A 19508-nucleotide genomic window follows, 5' to 3' on the forward strand; every position below is an offset into this window, starting at 1 on the left:
TGTTTCCATCTCTGAGACATCCTGTGACCAGAAACTGCTGCTGGAACAGACTCTTCAACTAATCATCAAAACAAGGTAACATTCAAAGTCCTGCTGCTCATCATGATGTTTTATGTCTTGGTTGAGTTGATTTGTTCACTAATTATGAACGTTCCTAACGACTCTTTCCACAGATGGCTGCTGGTCTCGTCTTCACTCTGCTTCTTGGTCTGAGCTTTGGACTCTGGGATGGAGCTGATGTAAGTAAGGACTTAAAACAATGATTGGTACGTCCCTGTTGTGAGCTTTGGCTGACTGACGCAGATCGGATGGAGCAATCTGAGCCATTATTTGGTTGAACTTCAATGAAGAAACTTTGTTTTGTTCTGAAACTTTGGGGTTTTTCCATCAACAGGCTGGATGTCAACTGAGAGGTGCGTGCTTCTTTTATTGTTGTTATATTGAGTTTCTAACACCAAGAAGACAACAGTTATATAGTGGGAAGTTCTTTAAAAATATATCAAAATTTTGCTTTATTTGGTCGTCCTTTCAGCACTTAATTCAGGACTTAATTTCTGTATAAAGTAAGTTAATAAATTGTTTAGTCAGTACATATTGCACAGAAACATCCCATCCTNGGTGAGGTTTATAGCTGGTGAGGCACTGACTTAATCATAATCAGATTTACAAATCTAGACCCCCTGCAAGTTATTGTTTATGTAAGGAAATTTTGTGCATGCGGACAACGTTGGAGGGCAAAAAGGCTATTCCTTTACATGCCACCCATAGCTGCTCTGCCGCCGTAGAATATCTCCGTTAACTCAATCAAACTTGGACATGTAGATATTAATTTCGTGCTGCTTCATAAAAAAGGGAAAAATCGTTAAAGAACAACTCAAAACCACGACTTTCTCGCTCTCTGTACCAGCACAGCTACAAACACACTCATTGCCATAACAACTGACAACAACGCTACAAAAAATGAACACAGATATTTCCTACACAAAGAGCAGAACATTCAGTCTGTTGCAGTAGAATGGTTTTCTACTGCTTAATGATTACTTTGGGATTACTAATCAGTGATTGCTGTGGTAAGAATAAGAGAAGAAAACTATAAATACATCGCTGCACTTGACGGCTAGCTGCTAGCGCGCTGTTACTGTCTTACTCTGCAGTTGTGGAGTCACAGTGTCTGGGTCCATGAGCGCCCCCTGCCATGAGGCAAAAGAACTGCCTTCCTCACCTCAAATCTGTTCTCTGCCGTTTCTGATCGCTCCTCAACACACGAAACATGTTACACACACAGCTGGTGACAAAAAACACTTTACATTATATAGACAAGCTAAATTATGGAAAATTAGTTCATACATTAAATGTTTTTAACCATTTTATTGGCGACGTACAGGCAGGAGGAGCTGCTCTCATAGAATGGCAGACAGTGCAGTTAGCCAGAGGCTGTGTAATCCCAGGTGAGGCTCAGCTCGCTGCTGCCTCAACGGCTTCGAATCCGAGCATTGAATGGGAAAATGCAAAAATTTTGAAGAAAAAATAGAATTGGTGAAGTTAAATGAAAACTACATACTTTATAGCACAAACCACAGGGTGAAAATAGCAATATAAATGATTTTATTCTTATTTTTCCATGATGAGAGGTGGGGCTCTGCCTCACCTGCCTCCCCTGACCACACATCACTGCTGAGGAAATATGTATTTTTCCCACAATGCATTGCGAGACCTCTCTCTTCTCACTGCCTCTGTCGGCTCCGTTGCTATGGTAATTAATGACTGCAGCCAATGCATTGCGAGACCTGAGCTGAAACATTTTAAAGTAATTCTGACATTTAAAATAGGCTGTGTCCCTTTCAGACAGCGGTTCGGACCGCAGCAGCGCATCTGAGTCTGTGAGCTGCGAGACAGACCATAATAGCCTGCAGCTCAGAGTTGGAGCCGGGCTCCGTTGCTATGGTGATTAACGACTGTAGCTATGACTGTGTGTATGAGTCAAAGCGGAGCCTCCATTGACTTGCATATGATTTTGTTGTTTTTTTGCAATTTATGTCGCCATTTTAGCTCAGAATCCCACTAAAACTAATAGCGCACTTCTCAGGATCAAGCTCAACGTTTTGATACCACTTTTGTGGGAGAACACGCAGCAGTTTGAGCTGCATTAAGGGTGATAGGTGTAGAGCAACAGGTTCCTGCCATGCATTGCATGCAGGCCCAAAATATCAACTGGTCAGCAGTTATCTCAGGAAAGAAGTTTGTTGTACTGAATAACTGACTATGCTAAACTCCCTCATGCTGAGGAAGCAACAGTGGAGAGGAATGAGAGGAGACCTCCAACAGAACCAGAACCTGCTTCTGTTTTTCCACCGGCTGCTCTGACCAGCTGAGGGTTTTAAATAGAAATGATCCAAACACAGTTCACATTTTCTACAATGAGTGACTGAAGTCTAGGTTGGTTCTGTGTGATTTGTTTGCAGTGGAGCTTAAAACTAAGATGTTCTTTCAGGAGAGGACCTGGTTTTGGAGTGACGGTTCCAAGTTTATTTTTACTAACTGGCATGCCGGTCAGCCAAGCAATGGTGAAAACGAAGACTGCATGGACATCAACGCATATGGTATTTATTACTGGAAATACACAATTTATTTAATAATTTCGTTTAAATGCATGTTTTTATAATATGTTTGTATCCAGTGGCTCAGTAGGTAGGAGTTTGTCCTGTAATTGGTAACTTCATCTGCTCTGCTATGGAGGACCAAAACTGACAAGAAATAAAAGCATAAATATATATTTAGTTTTTCCTTTTCCTTACACGAGTTTCTGTCAAGTAACGTATATATTTTCTTTTTCATTTCCCCTAAACATGCATTTTTGTCAAGAAAAGTAAATATTTTGTTTTGTCTTTTCCTTATACAATCCCTGGTTCTTTTGTCATTGGCTCTTCTCCTCTCCTGTTTTTACTAACTAGTTATGCAGCCTGCATGCTTGTATTTCCTTTTAATTCATGTAAAGCACGTTGAATTGCCTTGTTGCTGAAAATGCTCTATATAAATAAAATTACCTATCCTTTACTTTTCCGTGTGCATCGTTATGTTAATGAGGAGCTGCCTTCTCTGTCTCCTATTGGCCAACAGAGCTTTGGATTCTACGTCACTGCATCAGACGTGGGGCGTTTAGGTGCAGTTGCTCGGTGCCATCCTTACAGGCCACAGACCGAAACAAACTTCATCCCGGTGGTTTTATTGTGTTACCGACTGCAGTGAAGTTAGTTTCGAGTTGGATATTCCAATATTTGCCGAGTAAGCAGCGTTCAGCTCAAGGTTGATCCGATTTATGAACGCTAATTTCGGCCAGTCGATCTCCAGCTCCCTCCTCAGCTCTCGGAGGGAGATTCCTATTATGTCAGTTTTGGTCCTCCATACCCTCATGCTTTCTGTAAGGGATCAAATCATGTCAAAGGTTTGCAGTCAGGATTTGTCTCTTTGTCTCTTTACAGAACAAGATTATGTTGATGATGTTACCTGTGGTAATACCTTTCCCTTCATCTGTGCCAGACCTCTGTAACCTTCTCATGACTTTTAAACGCCCATATGGGTTTCCTGCTGGTGATGTCACTTCCCCCTGGATGTTAAGCCTCGATGACATCACTGCTGGAAGAACCTGATTTCACTTCATTTGATCACTTTAATAAACATTTATTTCTCTGAAATCTGATTGATTTTATTCTTTTATTTAAAATATGTCAACATTGCCTTTAAGCAGCAGCTTCTAAACTAATTGGTAATGGTTCTAAATCTCAGCTATAACTTCATGCTGAAAATCATCAGGATATCAGTGCATCAGTAAAGTAATAAAAATCTATGAAGTATGAACAGTTTTCACAAACTCTGAACCACCTGGTTTGAACAAATTCACTAGTGTCACAAATACTGGACACCTAATGAAACCTGGTAAGAATGTTTGTGATCATAAACCTCTGAAACACCAGAGCATCTTTAGTTAAAAATCTGTTGACTATTGATTTATTATTGTTTTAATAAATCAATATTGAAATCTCCAAATATTAACAAAATGTTCCTATCATTTAATCCATTCAGGAGATTTTCACATCTGTTCCTAACAGAGCCTGGCTTTATATACACAAGCTACAATGTTACTTATTTTCTCCAGCTCAGTTTCAACAGTAACACTTTCCATCATATCATCTAAAGCAAATGACATACATTTAATTTTTCACATCTCAAGGAACGGCTAACATACTGCAACACCCCACCTTTGTTCTTCACTGATTTAATGAAATCAGTGAATCAAACCTGATTTCTCATTTAACCAGGTCACAGAAAATGTTACTTGAACATGACTGATCAATGATTTCAAATATTCACTAATATTGTCAAAATTTGTATGAAGACATCTACAATTAAAATGAATAAGTGAAAAAATATCCAAGTCCACAGCTGTTTATCTGTATATTTACAGTTGTGAGGTCCATGTAATACATTACTGTACATTACATAATCACATGTTTTTAGTTCAGTATCGTCATTTCCTTTCTAACTTGATTCGCTTACAGATTTTTCCATAAACTACTAAAGAAGACAGAATGAACCGGAAAGAAGGAAAAATAAATTAAGAATATATGTATATAAATAAAAGTTGCATGTTTTTGCCTGTTCTATCCTTTGCCTCCTTGTTTTTTACTCAGGTTTTCCTAGAAGAGCCTCAACTCCGTCCAGGACTGCTTGTCCAGAAGCTCTCCTCCTCAGGAAAAGGCCGACTCCCGTCCTGCAGTGACTCCAGATCCATTTCCTTCTCTGGAGCCTCCATGTTGACGCCGATCTGATGTAATCCAGCTGCAGCAGCTTGCGGGTCTTTATGCACCTTCACGTTTCCGTCCTCTCAGAAAACTTTCAGTCTTGCTGGAAATAAAATCCTTGACTTTATTTTTCTTTCCTGGAGTAATTTGCGCACATCTTTGTGTTTTGCACGTTCCTTAAACAGTTTGTAAAGTCCTCATCAGAGTCGATCCTTCTATCACTTGAACAGTCTTTGTTCTCCTTGCAGCACTTTCTGTTTCTGTCCTTTGGTCCAGGCCCGATCCCATGTGCCCTCTCCACATGGAGCTCATCCGTCACTTGCAGTTTTTCATGGATCAATTTATTGACAGTCTATCATGTCATTTCCTTCAGAGCTTTCTGGCACTGAGTAGATTCTCATATTCTTTCTTCTGGCTTGACTTTCCGGTTCCTCCCATGTATGTTCTGATTATTTTTGCATTTGAAGGACATATAAGAGGACTGTAGAGGTTTTCATTTGATCATTTTCACTCTCAGCAATTCCCTGTTCAACTTCATCCATCCTTTAACATTTGAGGAATCTGCATGTAGCACATTTAACTCTGCCTTTAATGATCCGAAACTAACTATTGTTTCAGATCTAAATTATTTTAGTTCTTTGAGTATTTCAGCCATACCTGTGGCTTTAGCTGAAGAGGCGTCCTCTGTTGATACGACTCGGTTTTGTTTTTCAGTGAGAATAAAATCACCTCGTAGATAACGTGCATCTCGGCGCTTCGGCACACGGACCAATGCGTTACGTCTCTATGTGACAAAAACTGACGACATTTACTATTTACATTAAAGTAGGTTTTGAAATTCTTTTTTAAATTGTATTTATTTATTGTGTGTTTTATGTTATAGTCTGAGGATAAATGTGGTTCAGTCTCATTGTTTCAGTTTAAACAATAAAAGATTAAAACCATCATGATTTTCATCAGTGTATTTAGGTGAGTTTTGTAACTTAGTAGTTTGTTATTGTCCACAAAAAGTTGAGATCTCAACTTTATTCTAAAAACATATCAGAATATCAGGGAGTATAATAATAAAAATGACTCTGAATCTTCAACAAAATAATTTCTCCCTAACTGTCCCTTATTTGGGTGTGTGGCATCATAAATATCTGACATGTCAGTAGAAACCTGGTGACGATGGGTTCCCGCAGCTCAAAGCCGCCTTCCTGCGACACTGAGGAGTGTTTCTGTGTGAGTGAAACTCAACAGCTCAGAGTTTGTGTGCATTATGATCGTCTCTCCCTTTATACAAAATTGACAATTTGTTCACTTGAGATTGGTGGGTTAGGGTACGACTCGGTTTTCTTTCTCAGTGAGAATAAAATGACCTCGTAGATAACATGCATCTGTAAATAGTAACTAATCTGCACCACAATCTTGGCGCTGTCGGCAGGATCCTTCCTGTGGCCACTGGGACGAAGTGAGCAGCTGAAATATCATCCTGATTTTTTGTTGGAAATCTCAGCTAGTTTTAACTCTTCTATTGTTTCCACATTGTGGGCATGCAGCTTTTTACCAGTAGTGGGCGCTCTTGTATGTTCCAGAGTACAGAGATGTGTGGACTAAGCACAAAGACTACCATGGACACTGCTGTGATTCATGTAAAAAAATTAAAAAGTGAAGATTCTTTATAATTATTTAAAATGATTTAAGGACACAGTGGCACTGGAGGGATGTAGGCAGGCAGTGGTTTGGGATGTGGTTGGAAGATTAAAATCAGTTTTTGAATAGCAAATCTAGAGGACTGAGAGCTTGTTGGAACAGAGTTAATGCAAATATATAACAGGAAATAACAGCTGACATGGACCAAAGAACATTATGATTCTAGCTAATATAATATGTTTAACTTATTAGAAAACCTTGTTTCTGTTAATATTTTCTCTTTACAGTTTATAAAGACACCTTATTTTAGGAAGCTGTCATTAACTACAGATAACAACTTATAAAGCATGTGATGTGTTTCAGAATGTAAATAATTTTATTCTGAAACATTTTGAAAGCAGAGACTGCAGCACTGCACATCTGTGTTTAGCAGCTTGAACAGGATCATATTTGTAAAGTCTGATATATTGTTACACATTGCACTGCAACATTACACCTTTAATAAACAAGGAAATGAGTAAAATGTAAATAAGCTCAAATCAATATTAATAATCGGACTGCAGTTTAAAACCTGTGCTGCAGACGCCATCAGCTGCAGCAGCTGCTGGTTTACTGCAGGAGGCGTCGCTGCAAACGAGGTTTCCACAGGAACAGATTTCATCTCATCTTCACCGACTTCTTCATAAACTGATAGTCTTCAAGAAAAAAGGAAATTAATTTCTCTGCATTTCCGACATTTGAAGCTCTTCACACTCACCACAACAGCAAGATCTGAAAAACAGAAGATCCAGAAACCTGCTTTCATAACGTCAGGTTCTTCCTAAAGTCTGAACATAAATGACATATGTTCAGATTTTTACGTATGTAATAAGTGGACAGGACATAAACGTCAGATAATATCAGGACTTCCTGTGAGGTGAAATCACAGCTTTTAGTTTGACCCTTAAATGTTGCAGCTTGTTTGATTTTAACAATCAAACTTTAACTATTACTGTTTGACCTGCAAAACGTTTAGATGTTTTAGACTAAAGGAAAATAAAAAGCGTTGAAAGCAGAAAACTCAAACTTAAAAGTGAAGGTTATTTTAAGGCAGAAACCTTGAAGCAGGAAGTTGAGGTGAAGACGCCTAAATGTTCAGCTGAACGTTAGAAACTTCAGTGAGTTTCTGTCACATGAGCTGATTCAGAAATAGCTGATACCAGTTTACTTTTTAAGATATGTTGGCTCCATTAGTCCTTATTGAACAATAAATTAACAGATTATAGGGTGGAGGTCAAAGGGGAAATAGCTGCAGACCGAGACTCAAACCAGGACAACCGAGAGCTGGAAAGGCTGCGCAGCGTTCTGAGCCGCAAACGAGTCGGTTTATTGGGAAAGAATAAAAAGAAGAGGCTCTCAGAGGAAGCAAAGCTCCTCCTGCAGCCGCGCTGCTCCAGCAACAGGAGTTTTAAAGAGACAAAGGAACAATTTCAAGCCGTTAAATTACAAAGTCATACTTAATATGTTTGGCATTTTTGGAACAATCATAGTTACTTGATTGTGCTATAAAATGGCCTGGAAAACACATTAATTTATTAACCAGAAGTTTGTAACAAAACCAGAAATGATTTTTACAGAGCAGAGTGGGTTCATCGGCCCACCAGGCAAAGACGATCTGACCAAACCAGAAGTTGGTCTGATATGAATGAATCGGAAAGAAAGGCGACTTGAAAGATCAAAGGTCACATATAATAATAAATGGATAAAAAGAAGCTAAAGTGGATCGTCTGCCCGTTTCAGCGTTGACCAGACCGAAGCCGGTTTCTCTCTGCGGTCCTGAAGCTACGCCGTGTTGGAGTACAGAGACTCTTCTCCAACATGGCTGCCAACAGCCACCCGAGGAACAGAGTAAACCACGTCGTCAGGTCTCTGCGGACAGTCCGAGCTTCTGTTGAGGAAGTTCACCTGGGCGTAGGTTGGTCTAGTCAAATCATCTTCAGCCTGAAGAAAGAAAAGCAAGCGGTGAAGGTGAGCAGAGCAACAAGAGATTCCTGATCATTCAACTGGATCTGAAAAACACAAAGCGGGTTTGGGTCACCAAGGCACTGAGATCATCTCAGCTCCATTCAGCGATCTTTTAATTTGTTTTGTCATGAAATGAATGAATGAATGAATGAATGAATGAATGAGAGTTTTTGCAGGTATTCAGGTCAAAGTTCAGCTTACCTCGTCCAGAGGAAGAGCTGCAGTCGCCAGGCTGCAGACGCCATCAGCTGCAGTTGCAGCTGGTTTACTGTAGGAGGCGTAGCTGTAAACTGTGCAGATTTCCACAGGAACAGATTTCATCTCATCTCTGATTTCATCATAATCTCTGTTGGTCTTCAGGAGACGAAAGGAAATCGATGCGTCTTTATCTCTGACAGTTTCAGATGCTGAACCGTGAAGCTCAAACTCACCTCAACAGCAGGAGTTTTCTTTCTTTTCTCAGCAGGATCTGAAAAACAGCAGAAGATTCAGAAACCTGCTTCCATAATATCACCACCTTCTGCACAGGTTTGTTCTAAACACGTCACAGAGGAGCAACGAACTGAACCTCAACAGTCCTTGATCTGACTTCTACCAGCTGAAACTGGGTTGGACTGAAACAGACGGACCAAACTGGACCTCCTCCTGCTCCCCTGGTTCTCCCTCCTCCTCCACTTGGGGGAACTGAGATGCTGAGAGTCTCCAGGTGAGTCCTGGGTTTTCACTGACGTCTCCTCTCACTGAGACGTGTCTAAAAGATCTTACTCAGGAATTATGGAGCAACCAAAGATCCAACTCTGGTTGTTCTGGTCACATCCTGCAGACTGACCTGAGATCTGCTCAAACTTTAGGATCCCAGGAAGAACCAGTCAACCTCTAATACCTGTCATACTTAAATTAGACTGAAGTATTGAAAAAAAGGAAGTGTTGGAGTTTTGGTAAATGATGTGTTACCATGGTAACCAGAATAACCAGGTTTCTGGGTGTTTATTCTGTTTCCTACCTTTGTCATGTCTCTGTGATCTGCTTCTGCAGAAAACCAGCAGAGCCAAAGTCAACATGATGATGATGAAGGCCAGAGCCAGACCCACGATGAGCAGAACGTCTGAAAACAGGAAGTTATGTTGGGTTATTAGGATGTGCACCAAGTGCAGAAACACGTTAACAAATATATGTTCAATCCAAACGTAAAATAATGTTTCAGTGGTAGAATCTCAAAAATGTGTTGTTTCTAATATAACTTAATTATTTTGCGATATAAAGTGTGATAATTGTGTATTTATTAATTATGTGCTTTGTTTCTAATATGTTAAATGTGTGTAACTGTTTTTGTCATAAATGTTTTAATGCTGTGGACCTGAGGAAGAGGATGGAAACAAACAAATCCTACAAACACTAATTAGCATCAAACTGAGCATTTCTGTGGTAACAGAGTAAAAACTCTGCTGTCCAGCAGGCAGAGTGGTTGGACCTGGAGGTGATTGATGGCCGTCACCCAGAGCTGAACGGTCGGTGGCTGCAGAGGAGCCTGAAGCTGTGAAACTTGATGCACTGGAGCTGAAACTCCTGGTTGTCGCTGTTTTTCTTGAAGTTGTTGTTGGTTTAACTGCTGGGAATCAGAAGAAAAGTTTAGCTCCAAATAAAAAAGAATGAGTTTAAAATGAGCTGAGAAAAACATTGATAGATCAACAATCATAATTTACACTGAAATAAAATTAAGTTTCATAATATACCTTAAAATTATAAGCTAGGATGTTTTTAAGACAAGCATTGTTACATATTTACATTAGACTGGAGATGTAACTTTTATTTGATAGAAACTCACCATCTGTAACAGTGAGGTAGAAGTCTCTGTATTCATCTGGCCATCTCTCCAAGTCCAGGTTACATCGGTACCATCCTGAGTCAGACCGGGTCAGAGCCGAGATGCTCACATACAGAACTCCTCCTTCATATTCAATGCTGTATCTGCCTCTCTCAGCTGCGACTCCATCAGTCTGAACAAGAACTTCATCTTTTCCACATCCTCCTCTGCAGAACTGTCGTTTCCTTCCAGAGCGTTTAAAGGAGCAGGCGACTGTCAGAGAGCTGCCAGCGTCTCTGTGGAGGTCAGGAACTTCGTTTCCATCCAGCAGAGCTGATAGAATAATCATCAGTTACTTTCTGACCTCTGATCACATTAATCCCAGTTTCACACTGGGAGCTGCCCAGTTCAACCAGTGTGAGGCTGGAACTGGTGATCCATCAGTCATGGATTCATCGTCTCCCTTCTAAAGATCATCCAACAGAAATTATTTCCAATCATTTAGCTTCACATTGACATCCGATTAGCTGAGACAGACATGGAGATTCATTTGATGACAATTTTACAAAACAATTAGAAAAACTAGAAAAACAAAGCTTCCAATTTTCAATCAGACTGGATAGTTGTTACATTTTCTCAGAGATTTTAGCAGCTTTGAGACTCACCTTCAGCAACAACCAGGTCAAAGTATCGGTAAGAATATCTGGATGAAGATGTCCTCTGTCCACATTGGTACCATCCTGAGTCAGACCGGGTCAGAGCCGAGATGCTCACATACAGAACTCCTCCTTCATATTCAATGCTGTATCTGCCTCTGTCAGCTGTGACTGCATCAGTCTGAAGAAGAACTTCTTCACATCCTCCTCTGCAGAAATATTTGGTTTTTTCCTAGGAACTGAAGGAGCAGGCGACTGTCAGCGAGCTGCCAGGTTCCTTATGGAGGTGAGGAACTTCGTTTCCATCCAGCAGAGCTGATAAAATAATCACCAATCAATAATCATCAGTTACTTCCTGATCCCATCATAATAATCTGATCACATTGATCCCAGTTTCACTCTGGGAGCTGCCCAGTTCAACCAGTGTGAGGCTGGAACTGGTGATCCAGCAGAAACTGAAGAAGAAACTCTTTAACATTCACTGATTGAGCTGATAGACAATTTAGATCAATTTTGGTGATAATTTCACAAAATAAAACGAAATGTGGAAATAAAACTGAACTGTTCCCTGGATCCAATCAGACGGCATCGTTAACGTCTTCAGCAGCTTTGAGACTCACCTTCAGCAACAACCAGGTCAAAGTCTTGGTATGAATATCTGGATGAGGATGACCTCTGTCCACATCGGTACCATCCTGAGTCAGACCGGGTCAGAGCCGAGATGCTCACAGTGAAATACTGATTGTTCCGATCAGATTCAATCCTGTATCGTCCTGTTTGAGATGATATTTTATTTGTTTCAATGAGAATGTTTTCGTTTTTACAGTTTTCCCTACAGAAGATCCTCCATTGTCCAGATGAAGGAAAGAAACATCTAATCTGGATGTTTCCTCCAGGAACTCCGTAGAAACGGTTCACAGGATGACCGGTTCTGGTGTTGGTGATGTGCAGAGCTGCAGAACAGACCAACAGTTCATATCAGGACTTCCTGTCGGGTTCTGCAGTGAGACCACAGCTTGTTCTGATTCAGTCATGGACCGGCACCAAAACTTCACATATCTGAAACAAACTCCTGATCAGTTTCACCTTCAACATGTTGGAAAACCTGTAAGCATCAAAACACTAAAACTAAGAAGATCTGAAACGATCCGACCGAAAATGTGGAAAAATGATCAAAAATAGTGTAAAATCTTAAATGTTGCAGCTTCAGGAAGCAGAAACATCTCAACCAAACGATCTCAGTACTTTAAACATTTTTTTAACTTCCTCAGTTTTAGACTGAAGGACAAATAAAAAGCTCTAAAAACTGATAACTCATAAAACATGAAGCCAGTCGGCTGCAGTTTTACTCTGGTTATTGTAGAAACTTCAGCTTCCTGTTTTAAAGACGACCAAACTCATCTGGATGCTAAAGTTTTACAGTTTCATACTGAATAGTAAATGACTGGTAAAGTGTTTCAATGTACCAGGATAAAGAAAAGTGACTCACAGAGGCAGACGAGGCAGAACCAGGTGATCATGTTGAAACCGATGCTTTTCTTTCTCTTACCAAGTTTAACTTGTCTAACGTTCCTCTTCTAATGAAAATGTTGACTCTCTTCCTGCTTCTGCTTTTCAGCTGCAGCTTCGTCGTATTTATAACTGCAGCCTGACGGCTTCACTGTGTCTTTATGCTTATTTGCATTTACAAATCATTTCACACCTAAACATTAAAATGTTTCCAAAACATTTGATTAAAAGCTGCAGACAGATGAGATACATAAATAGGACCTGATACAAAACTTATAAAACTAATTAATTACATATTATAACCCTGACAGCCAATTCTGGGTGACAAACTGTTTGTGGTTTAAATTTGTTTTTAGTTGCTGTCATTTTGCTGCACAAAAGTATCGAATAAACAACTTCTCTTCAAAATACAAGATTTAAAAAACAACCAATGACTTCCAGTTGAAATATTTCTGTAAAATTCAACTAAACTGTTAAATAAAAGCAAAAGATAAAGAAAAACAATTAACTATGGTTTCGTTCACACTGCAGGTTTTAATGCTCAATTAAGATTTTTTATAAAATCTTTTTTGATTTGTTCTCATTTCCAAATATATGTGACTTGTGTGTGATCTGAAGTGTGAACTGCAAACGACCTGCAAGTGGCCCACATGCACAGCAGGGGGCGCAGTAACCTGACAGAGAGCTCAGTGTTTTGCCAACAGACATAAAATGAAGTAGAAAAAGACGTGTTTGGTGTTGGTGGGAGTCAACCTGGATGCTAATGCTGCAGCGATTTTGAAGCTGTTGTAAATTAACTTAATCCTCGTTACAGTCCGTCCTGTTGTTGCTTTTCTTTCCGTTTGCGTGAATCAGGATGCAGAAGAGAGACATTTGTTGAATGTTGAGGATCAATGTTCCGGTCGGATGGACTCAGCTCTGCACGTCAGATCAGATTTAGAACCAAATATCCAAATGACCTTCAAAAAATCCAATCTGTTTAATTCAGACTGTCATGAAAAACTCAGTGCATCGACGTTCTAGTTAAAGGGAAATTTACTCCAATAAAACTTTTAGAAGTCGACCTTTGAAACGAGTATTACAGAGAAACATCTAAGACAAACAGTAGAATATTATTCAGTACAGTTGACGAGGTCCTCCTGTGTTTTCTATTTTAACTTTGTTTTAATCTGTTTCTTTCTGTATCTAAACATTAAAAGTTATAATCATGGAAAAATTGAGTTTTGATAATTGTGTCAGTAACAACTGGTAAATAATGTGATGTTTAAAGTGGATTTTTGTGATTTTAATGGATCATTCTGTTGGAAATGTTTGTCTTCATCAGTAAGGTTGGGTCAGGATGTGACTCAGATGGTGTGAGTGAAAAGGGGAAACTGAGTGAGACTGAAAGGTGATGAAACGGAAAAGATACAACCTGAGCATGAAGACGAAGTTCATCATCAACTTCATGTTTCAGAACATCTAACGGTTTTATCTTTAGTTTGGTATTTGTGCAACATGAACGGATTATGATTTGATCATCTGGACTGAACTGACCGTCTGATGTCGGCGCAGCGGAGAGTAACGGGAAGGAAACGGATCTGTGCAGACCAGTTCTGGTGTGATGCAAAGACGACCAGACAGTCGCAGAACCACAAAACAGGAACTCCAGAGTTTTACAATAAACCAGGCTTATTACTACATAAACAAATAAACTTATTCATGTTTTTATTTTTAAACTTAAGCTTTAACACAAAGTGATGGCACTGCATAAAAAATACAATTTTATTATAAATTTTTTTATAAACAAAGTGTGTGTGAATCTTTAGGCCAACTTCCACTTATTCTCTAGTTTATCCATCATTGGATGGATGGAGGTTAAAAAGACTTAAAACATCACATCACAGAAACAAATGTTAAAAATGATCCAACAGGCTGAGCAACAAAATATTAAGTTACAGGTACCATCATTTGTTCATCATTATTATTATCATCATTATTAGCTTGAACCAAAAATCAAAACCAATGTCTGATTTTCAAAGCTTCATTTTAACCGTGTGAGGTCTGAGCCAAACGATGCAAGTTTTACGTGTGTTGGGTCGGTTGGACCCCATTTCTACATACAAGGTAAATACATTTTTATAATTGCTTTTGACAGTTTCAAGTTATTTCAGTGACCATTGTGGGTTTTAGGTCATAAACAAGAGAGGTGCCAACAATTTTGTCAATGTGTGAATAGAAAAGTAAACCAGGAAGCCAGCAGAGCAGATGAAACAGAAGAGCAGAAGACTGATAGTTAATTCTTAAAAATAAAGGCTTTTATGCTCAGGATCAGTACAGTTACATCCAAACACTTCACCAGAAACATTTAGAAACAATTGGATATAAATGCTGTTTTGGGGAGACTTCCTGGTTTCTAATGGCTTTCTGAAGTCTGCTGCTGAGGTGGGTGTTGACCTGAATCATCAGATAAATTACCAAGAAGCAGCAACAATCCAGGACTCGGCGAATCCAAAAGACATTACGTCCCAGTTTGGGACCCTGGATCAGAAACCCAGACAACTAATGCCCAGGGCATCACCAGTTCCAGGAGGTCAGGTTCCTGGGAAAAAATTTTCTCCAAGACTAATAACTGGAATGAAAATTTAACTTATGTAATTAAACTACATCCTCTCCTATGTGGACCCTCATGTGTCTGTTTAAATGAGGCTTTTGGTAAAATCTTTTCCCACAGATATGGCAGCTGTAGGGTTTTTCTCCCGTGTGGATCCTCTTATGTTTGTTTAAATTTGATTTGTGGTTAAATCTTTGTCCACAAACGTGACAACCAAACGGTTTGTCTCCTGTGTGGATCCTCTGGTGGATGTTTAAAGTTGACTTCTGATTAAAACTTTGTCCACAAATCTCACAACCAAACGGTTTGTCCCCAGTGTGGATCCGGGTGTGCTTGTTTAAACTCGACTTTTGGTTGAATCCTTTCCCACAAACATCACAACCAAAAGGTTTGTCTCCTGTATGAATCCTCATGTGTTTGTTCACAGCCGACTTATCACTAAATCTTTGACCACAAACGTCACAAACAAATGGTTTTTCTCCAGTGTGGATTCTGATGTGTATGTTTAAATGTGACCTTCTGTTGAATCGTTGCTCACAGAAAAGACAACCGAATGGTTTATCTCCTGTGTGAATCCTCAGGTGCTTCTTTAAATTAGCCTTGAGGCTAAACGTGTGTCCACAGACGTCACAAGCAAACGGTTTGTCTCCAGTGTGGACTCGTGTGTGCATGTTTAAATCTGCCTTTCGACTGAATCTTTTCCCACAAACGTCACAATCAAAGGGTTTTTCTTCCATGTGGACTCTCTTGTGTTTGTTTAAATCTGACTTTTTGTTAAATCTTTGCTCACAATCATCACAGTGAAACGGTTTCTCCTCTGAGTGGTTCCTCATGTGCAGATTTAAGCTTGACTTTTGGTTAAATCTTAGTTCACATGAACTGCAACTGAACGGTTTCTCTCCGGTGTGGATTCTCCTGTGAATTTTTAGGTGAGATTTCTGGTTAAATCTTTGTCCACAGACGTCACAGCTGAATGGTTTCTCTCCTGTGTGGATTCTCAGGTGTCGGTTTAAAGAGTTTTTTAGGTTGAAACCTTTACCACAGTCATCACAGGTAAAACCTTTTAAATCAGTTTGGACATTCGCTGAGTCGACGTTTTTAGCCAAACAGTTTTTTCCTGAACTGGGTCTCTGTAGGGAGCGCTTCTTAACAAACTGTTCGCTGCAGTCAGAGCAGCTCAGCGACTTGTTGGCGGCGTTTCCTCCTGACTCTGCAGCTCTAGTTTCCTTCCAGTCGTTCTCACTGTCCTCAGATTCAGAGCCGGAGTCTGACCGTTGGTGTGGCTGAAACTCAGGATGGTTCACACCACCATCATCATCCTCCTCTTCATCCTCACTGACCTCTGTCTCTGAAGAGCAGGAAGTGTCTCCATCAGTGTGTAGGTCTGGGTTCCTGCTGGACTCTGCTGCTCCACCGTCCTCTTCATCTGCTTTCATCTGGCCAGCTGAGCTGCTGGTTGGAAGATCTCCGTCTTTTGGCTGATGAAGCTGCGAGAACAGAGGTTTATCTTCATCATCCTCACTCTTCATAAGAACCACAGTGAGTGGAAACCTGGTAGGATCGGACTCCTCCTTCACACTGAGCTCTTCATCCTCTGGGCTGCTCCAGATTTCCTCCTCTTCCTCCTTGATGTGAAGACGCTCTGCGTCCTGCTGGTCTCCACCAGGACTCGGCTCTTCATTAGCCTCTTCTTTAACCAGCAGCCTCTCCTGAACATCTACAGGAAACACAGGAACACAACACACACTGTGAACAATTAGAGTTAACATTTCTAAGAAGGTAAAACAGATTAGTGAAAGAATCTGATTAACATCATCAGGTAACGATGCTGAGATTCATCACATGTTGATTAATGAAGCAATCAGTAAACTGGAGAAATGAAGAAAGTTCTGAGCTATAAAGAAATAATCTACCAAAGTTCTGACCAGAACCAGGAACCAGAACCTGGACCGGCTGCAGATGTTTGGGATCAGTTTAGGTTGATTTTGGATTTTCCTCTTGACCATGAACTGTTAACAGAGCGATGAATCCAACCTACAAACTTGTTTTTCCCTTCCATATTTGTTGTGTTTTTTTTTAGAATAACTGCCTGAGATTTTTAAACATAGTTTCCTCCTCCTGCTCCAGCCTCCGTTTTATCTGAGGTTAAACCATCATTTGATAGGAAAAATCAGAGATGATGTCGTGGATCCATCTCCTTCCACTCACTGTAAATGAGTTTGGATAAGCAAACTATTACAGTACTAAGCTTATAAACTAAAATCTCACATGTTTATGTAAACAGTTGAAAAGCAGAAAAGTCTCTGTAGTCATGGAGGAACGGTAAAGTTTGAGATGTTAGATGTTTATTTCTGTAGATTTTCTAAGGACCAAGAGAAAAATCTCAACTCAAAGCTTCTCATTCATGTTTTCTAAAACATTGGAGCCGTTTATCTCTGGATGGACGAGCAGCTCAGACCTACAGAGTGACCGCTCCGACTAAAACCAACGAGGAAACTCCAAACCTGACGATGACTTTTGGACGACGTTCAGTAAAAAAGGACAGGAAGTTTTGTTGCGTCTGTTCACAGATGTTAAATCACCAAGAACTGCCTCAAGATTTCCTTCTTATTCTGTTTTGGTCATTGTTATGTTAATGAGTGCCGTGATTTCCAATAACAATACATTTTTCTTCTGAAAAGTATCAAATCGTTGATAATTCAGAAAAATCTTAACAATCAGACATAATTTTGTTTGTAAAACATCTCATCTTTCCCAACAATATAAATATTATTCTGTAGCATTTTTGTAAAATAGCATAAAAAATGACATAAATTTAACTGGAGGTCTATTCAGAGAACAGGACCTCAGTGAGAATGCCTGTATAAAAGTTTAAATGAAATATAAAGAGTGAATAAAACTGTATAGATTTAAAGTTTATTGTAAAATGGTAATTTCACAGTGAAAAACCACAACCACAAATATTGTCTGTGTGTAGAAAACATTGCGAGATTATTTCAGATTTAACAGTTTCGTCTACAATCTCAATCAGTTTCCAGCACAAAGCCCAAGTCTTGACAAAATCACCCTTTAAAGCAGAACTCATATTTAATTCATGTAAAACTTTAAATATGAGTCAACCAAACCAGTTTAAATCACTTGATTTAATTATTTTGTCATTTTTAAGCCAGTGCAATTATGTATAATGTATATAATAAGATCCTGTCTCTAAATGTCCAGTTTAAAATCAATGAAGCCAAATACGTGCTGCAGGCAAAATATATCACAATTAATCCAAGGTTCAAATAAATGATAAATATAACACTTTGTCCTGAAAAATATAATCTGTATGATTTAAAAAGTCATACAGAGATCCTTATTGCTCAGTAGCGTGTTGGATATCTGCTGCATTGAAAACTGAACAACAATGTGATTTCAGTTTAAAGATTTTCATAAAATATATAGCTATTGCCTGTTCTGTTTGTAAGAGGTAGCAACAAAAGAAAGTGTAAGTTTTAGCGTATTTATAATCTTTCTTGTTTATTTTTATATGATTGTAACAATGTTTTATTTATTTTTGTTTTGTTTTACTTCTTATGAAACTGGCCAAAGTACAGTATGTCGCACACGAATAAAAACCATGTGTTTGGCACATATTTTAAAAAAGGGGCTTATTTTTAAACCATCCTCTAACTCGGTGGCATTTTGATCAGGGATCGACGCAGCCCCCTACTCATTTAAAAACATCCGCCTTGCGCGGTCACCAGATAAACTGGCCACCAGTAGATCCGACACACCGTAACAAGCCTCAAATGCAGACAGCAGCTTCACTAGTTCTCATTCAGGTAAATCCATCATCTTCCTAAAAATTACTGCTAACCTGTAACTAAAGTCCAAAGTGGATGTGAATTAGGAGAAGACACCGACCTGATGTTTCCATCTGAACGTCAGAGCTAAAAGCAGAATCCATGTTTCTGTGTTTCTCCTCTTCTGCTGCTTCCAGTCGCTGTTTGAGCTGCTGTCTCTACATTTCCGGTAGCGTTTCTGTCTCCAGATCGTTCCGTAAAATGCTACAGTTCAATTTTAACCCGCCTTACGACCAAAACCAGGAGAAAAGCCTCCTGTCACCGCGACTGGACTAAAGAGAAGCTGGAGTCTGCGCACTGGGAGGAGAGGCCCCACCACAAATCAAAGGAACAAAAGCCCGGAAGTCCCGCCTACACAGGGCTACGAGTCAGTCTGTCCGCCATATTGGTTGGGCAAAGGCGAGCTATGTAAACAACATTCGTAATCGAAAGTATTGCTGTTTTAACTGGTAGAAAAGTAACTGACCATGAAAATTTGATTTTAGACGTTTTTAATTTATTTTGCTGCAAAAATATTTTATTAATACTGATTTGAAATAAACAAAGGAACTGTTATTTTTGGCTTAACAAAATAAAAAAAGCTAAGCTGATCATGACAAAACGTGCAAATATGCAAATTTTAGAATCTGAAAGGAAAATTACAGTGCCATGCAAAACTATTAA

At 39.4% G+C, this 19508-nt stretch overlaps 1 protein-coding gene and 1 long non-coding RNA gene across 2 annotated transcripts; one reads left to right on the forward strand and one right to left on the reverse strand.

Moving 5' to 3' along the window:
* The first annotated feature begins 2242 nt into the window (after nt 1-2242).
* Nucleotides 2243-3697, forward strand: LOC107834504 (uncharacterized). The gene is made up of 2 exons (XR_001660293.1): nt 2243-2600; nt 3480-3697. It is a non-coding gene; the product is annotated as an uncharacterized LOC107834504 (long non-coding RNA).
* A 10403-nt stretch (nt 3698-14100) lies between these two features.
* Nucleotides 14101-19307, reverse strand: LOC103130526 (zinc finger protein OZF-like). The gene is made up of 2 exons (XM_007541943.2): nt 18907-19307; nt 14101-16717 (listed from the first exon to the last, which is right to left on the reverse strand). The coding sequence occupies exons 1-2, from the start codon at nt 18947-18949 to the stop codon at nt 15045-15047; spliced, it is 1716 nt and encodes a 571-aa protein (XP_007542005.1). The 5' UTR covers nt 18950-19307; the 3' UTR covers nt 14101-15044.
* Nucleotides 19308-19508: the final 201 nt, after the last annotated feature.

Source organism: Poecilia formosa, unplaced genomic scaffold (assembly GCF_000485575.1).
Source record: "Poecilia formosa unplaced genomic scaffold, Poecilia_formosa-5.1.2 Scaffold644, whole genome shotgun sequence".
Classification (NCBI taxonomy): Eukaryota; Metazoa; Chordata; class Actinopteri; order Cyprinodontiformes; family Poeciliidae; genus Poecilia; species Poecilia formosa.

Coding starts and splice junctions, on each gene's coding strand:
- LOC103130526 (XM_007541943.2), bottom strand. CDS start 18,949: ATGGATTCTGCTTTTAGCTCTGACGTTCAGATGGAAACATCAG. Junction 16,718..18,906: donor CGTTCAGATGGAAACATCAG/GTCGGTGTCTTC, acceptor TGTTTCCTGTAG/ATGTTCAGGAGAGGCTGCTG.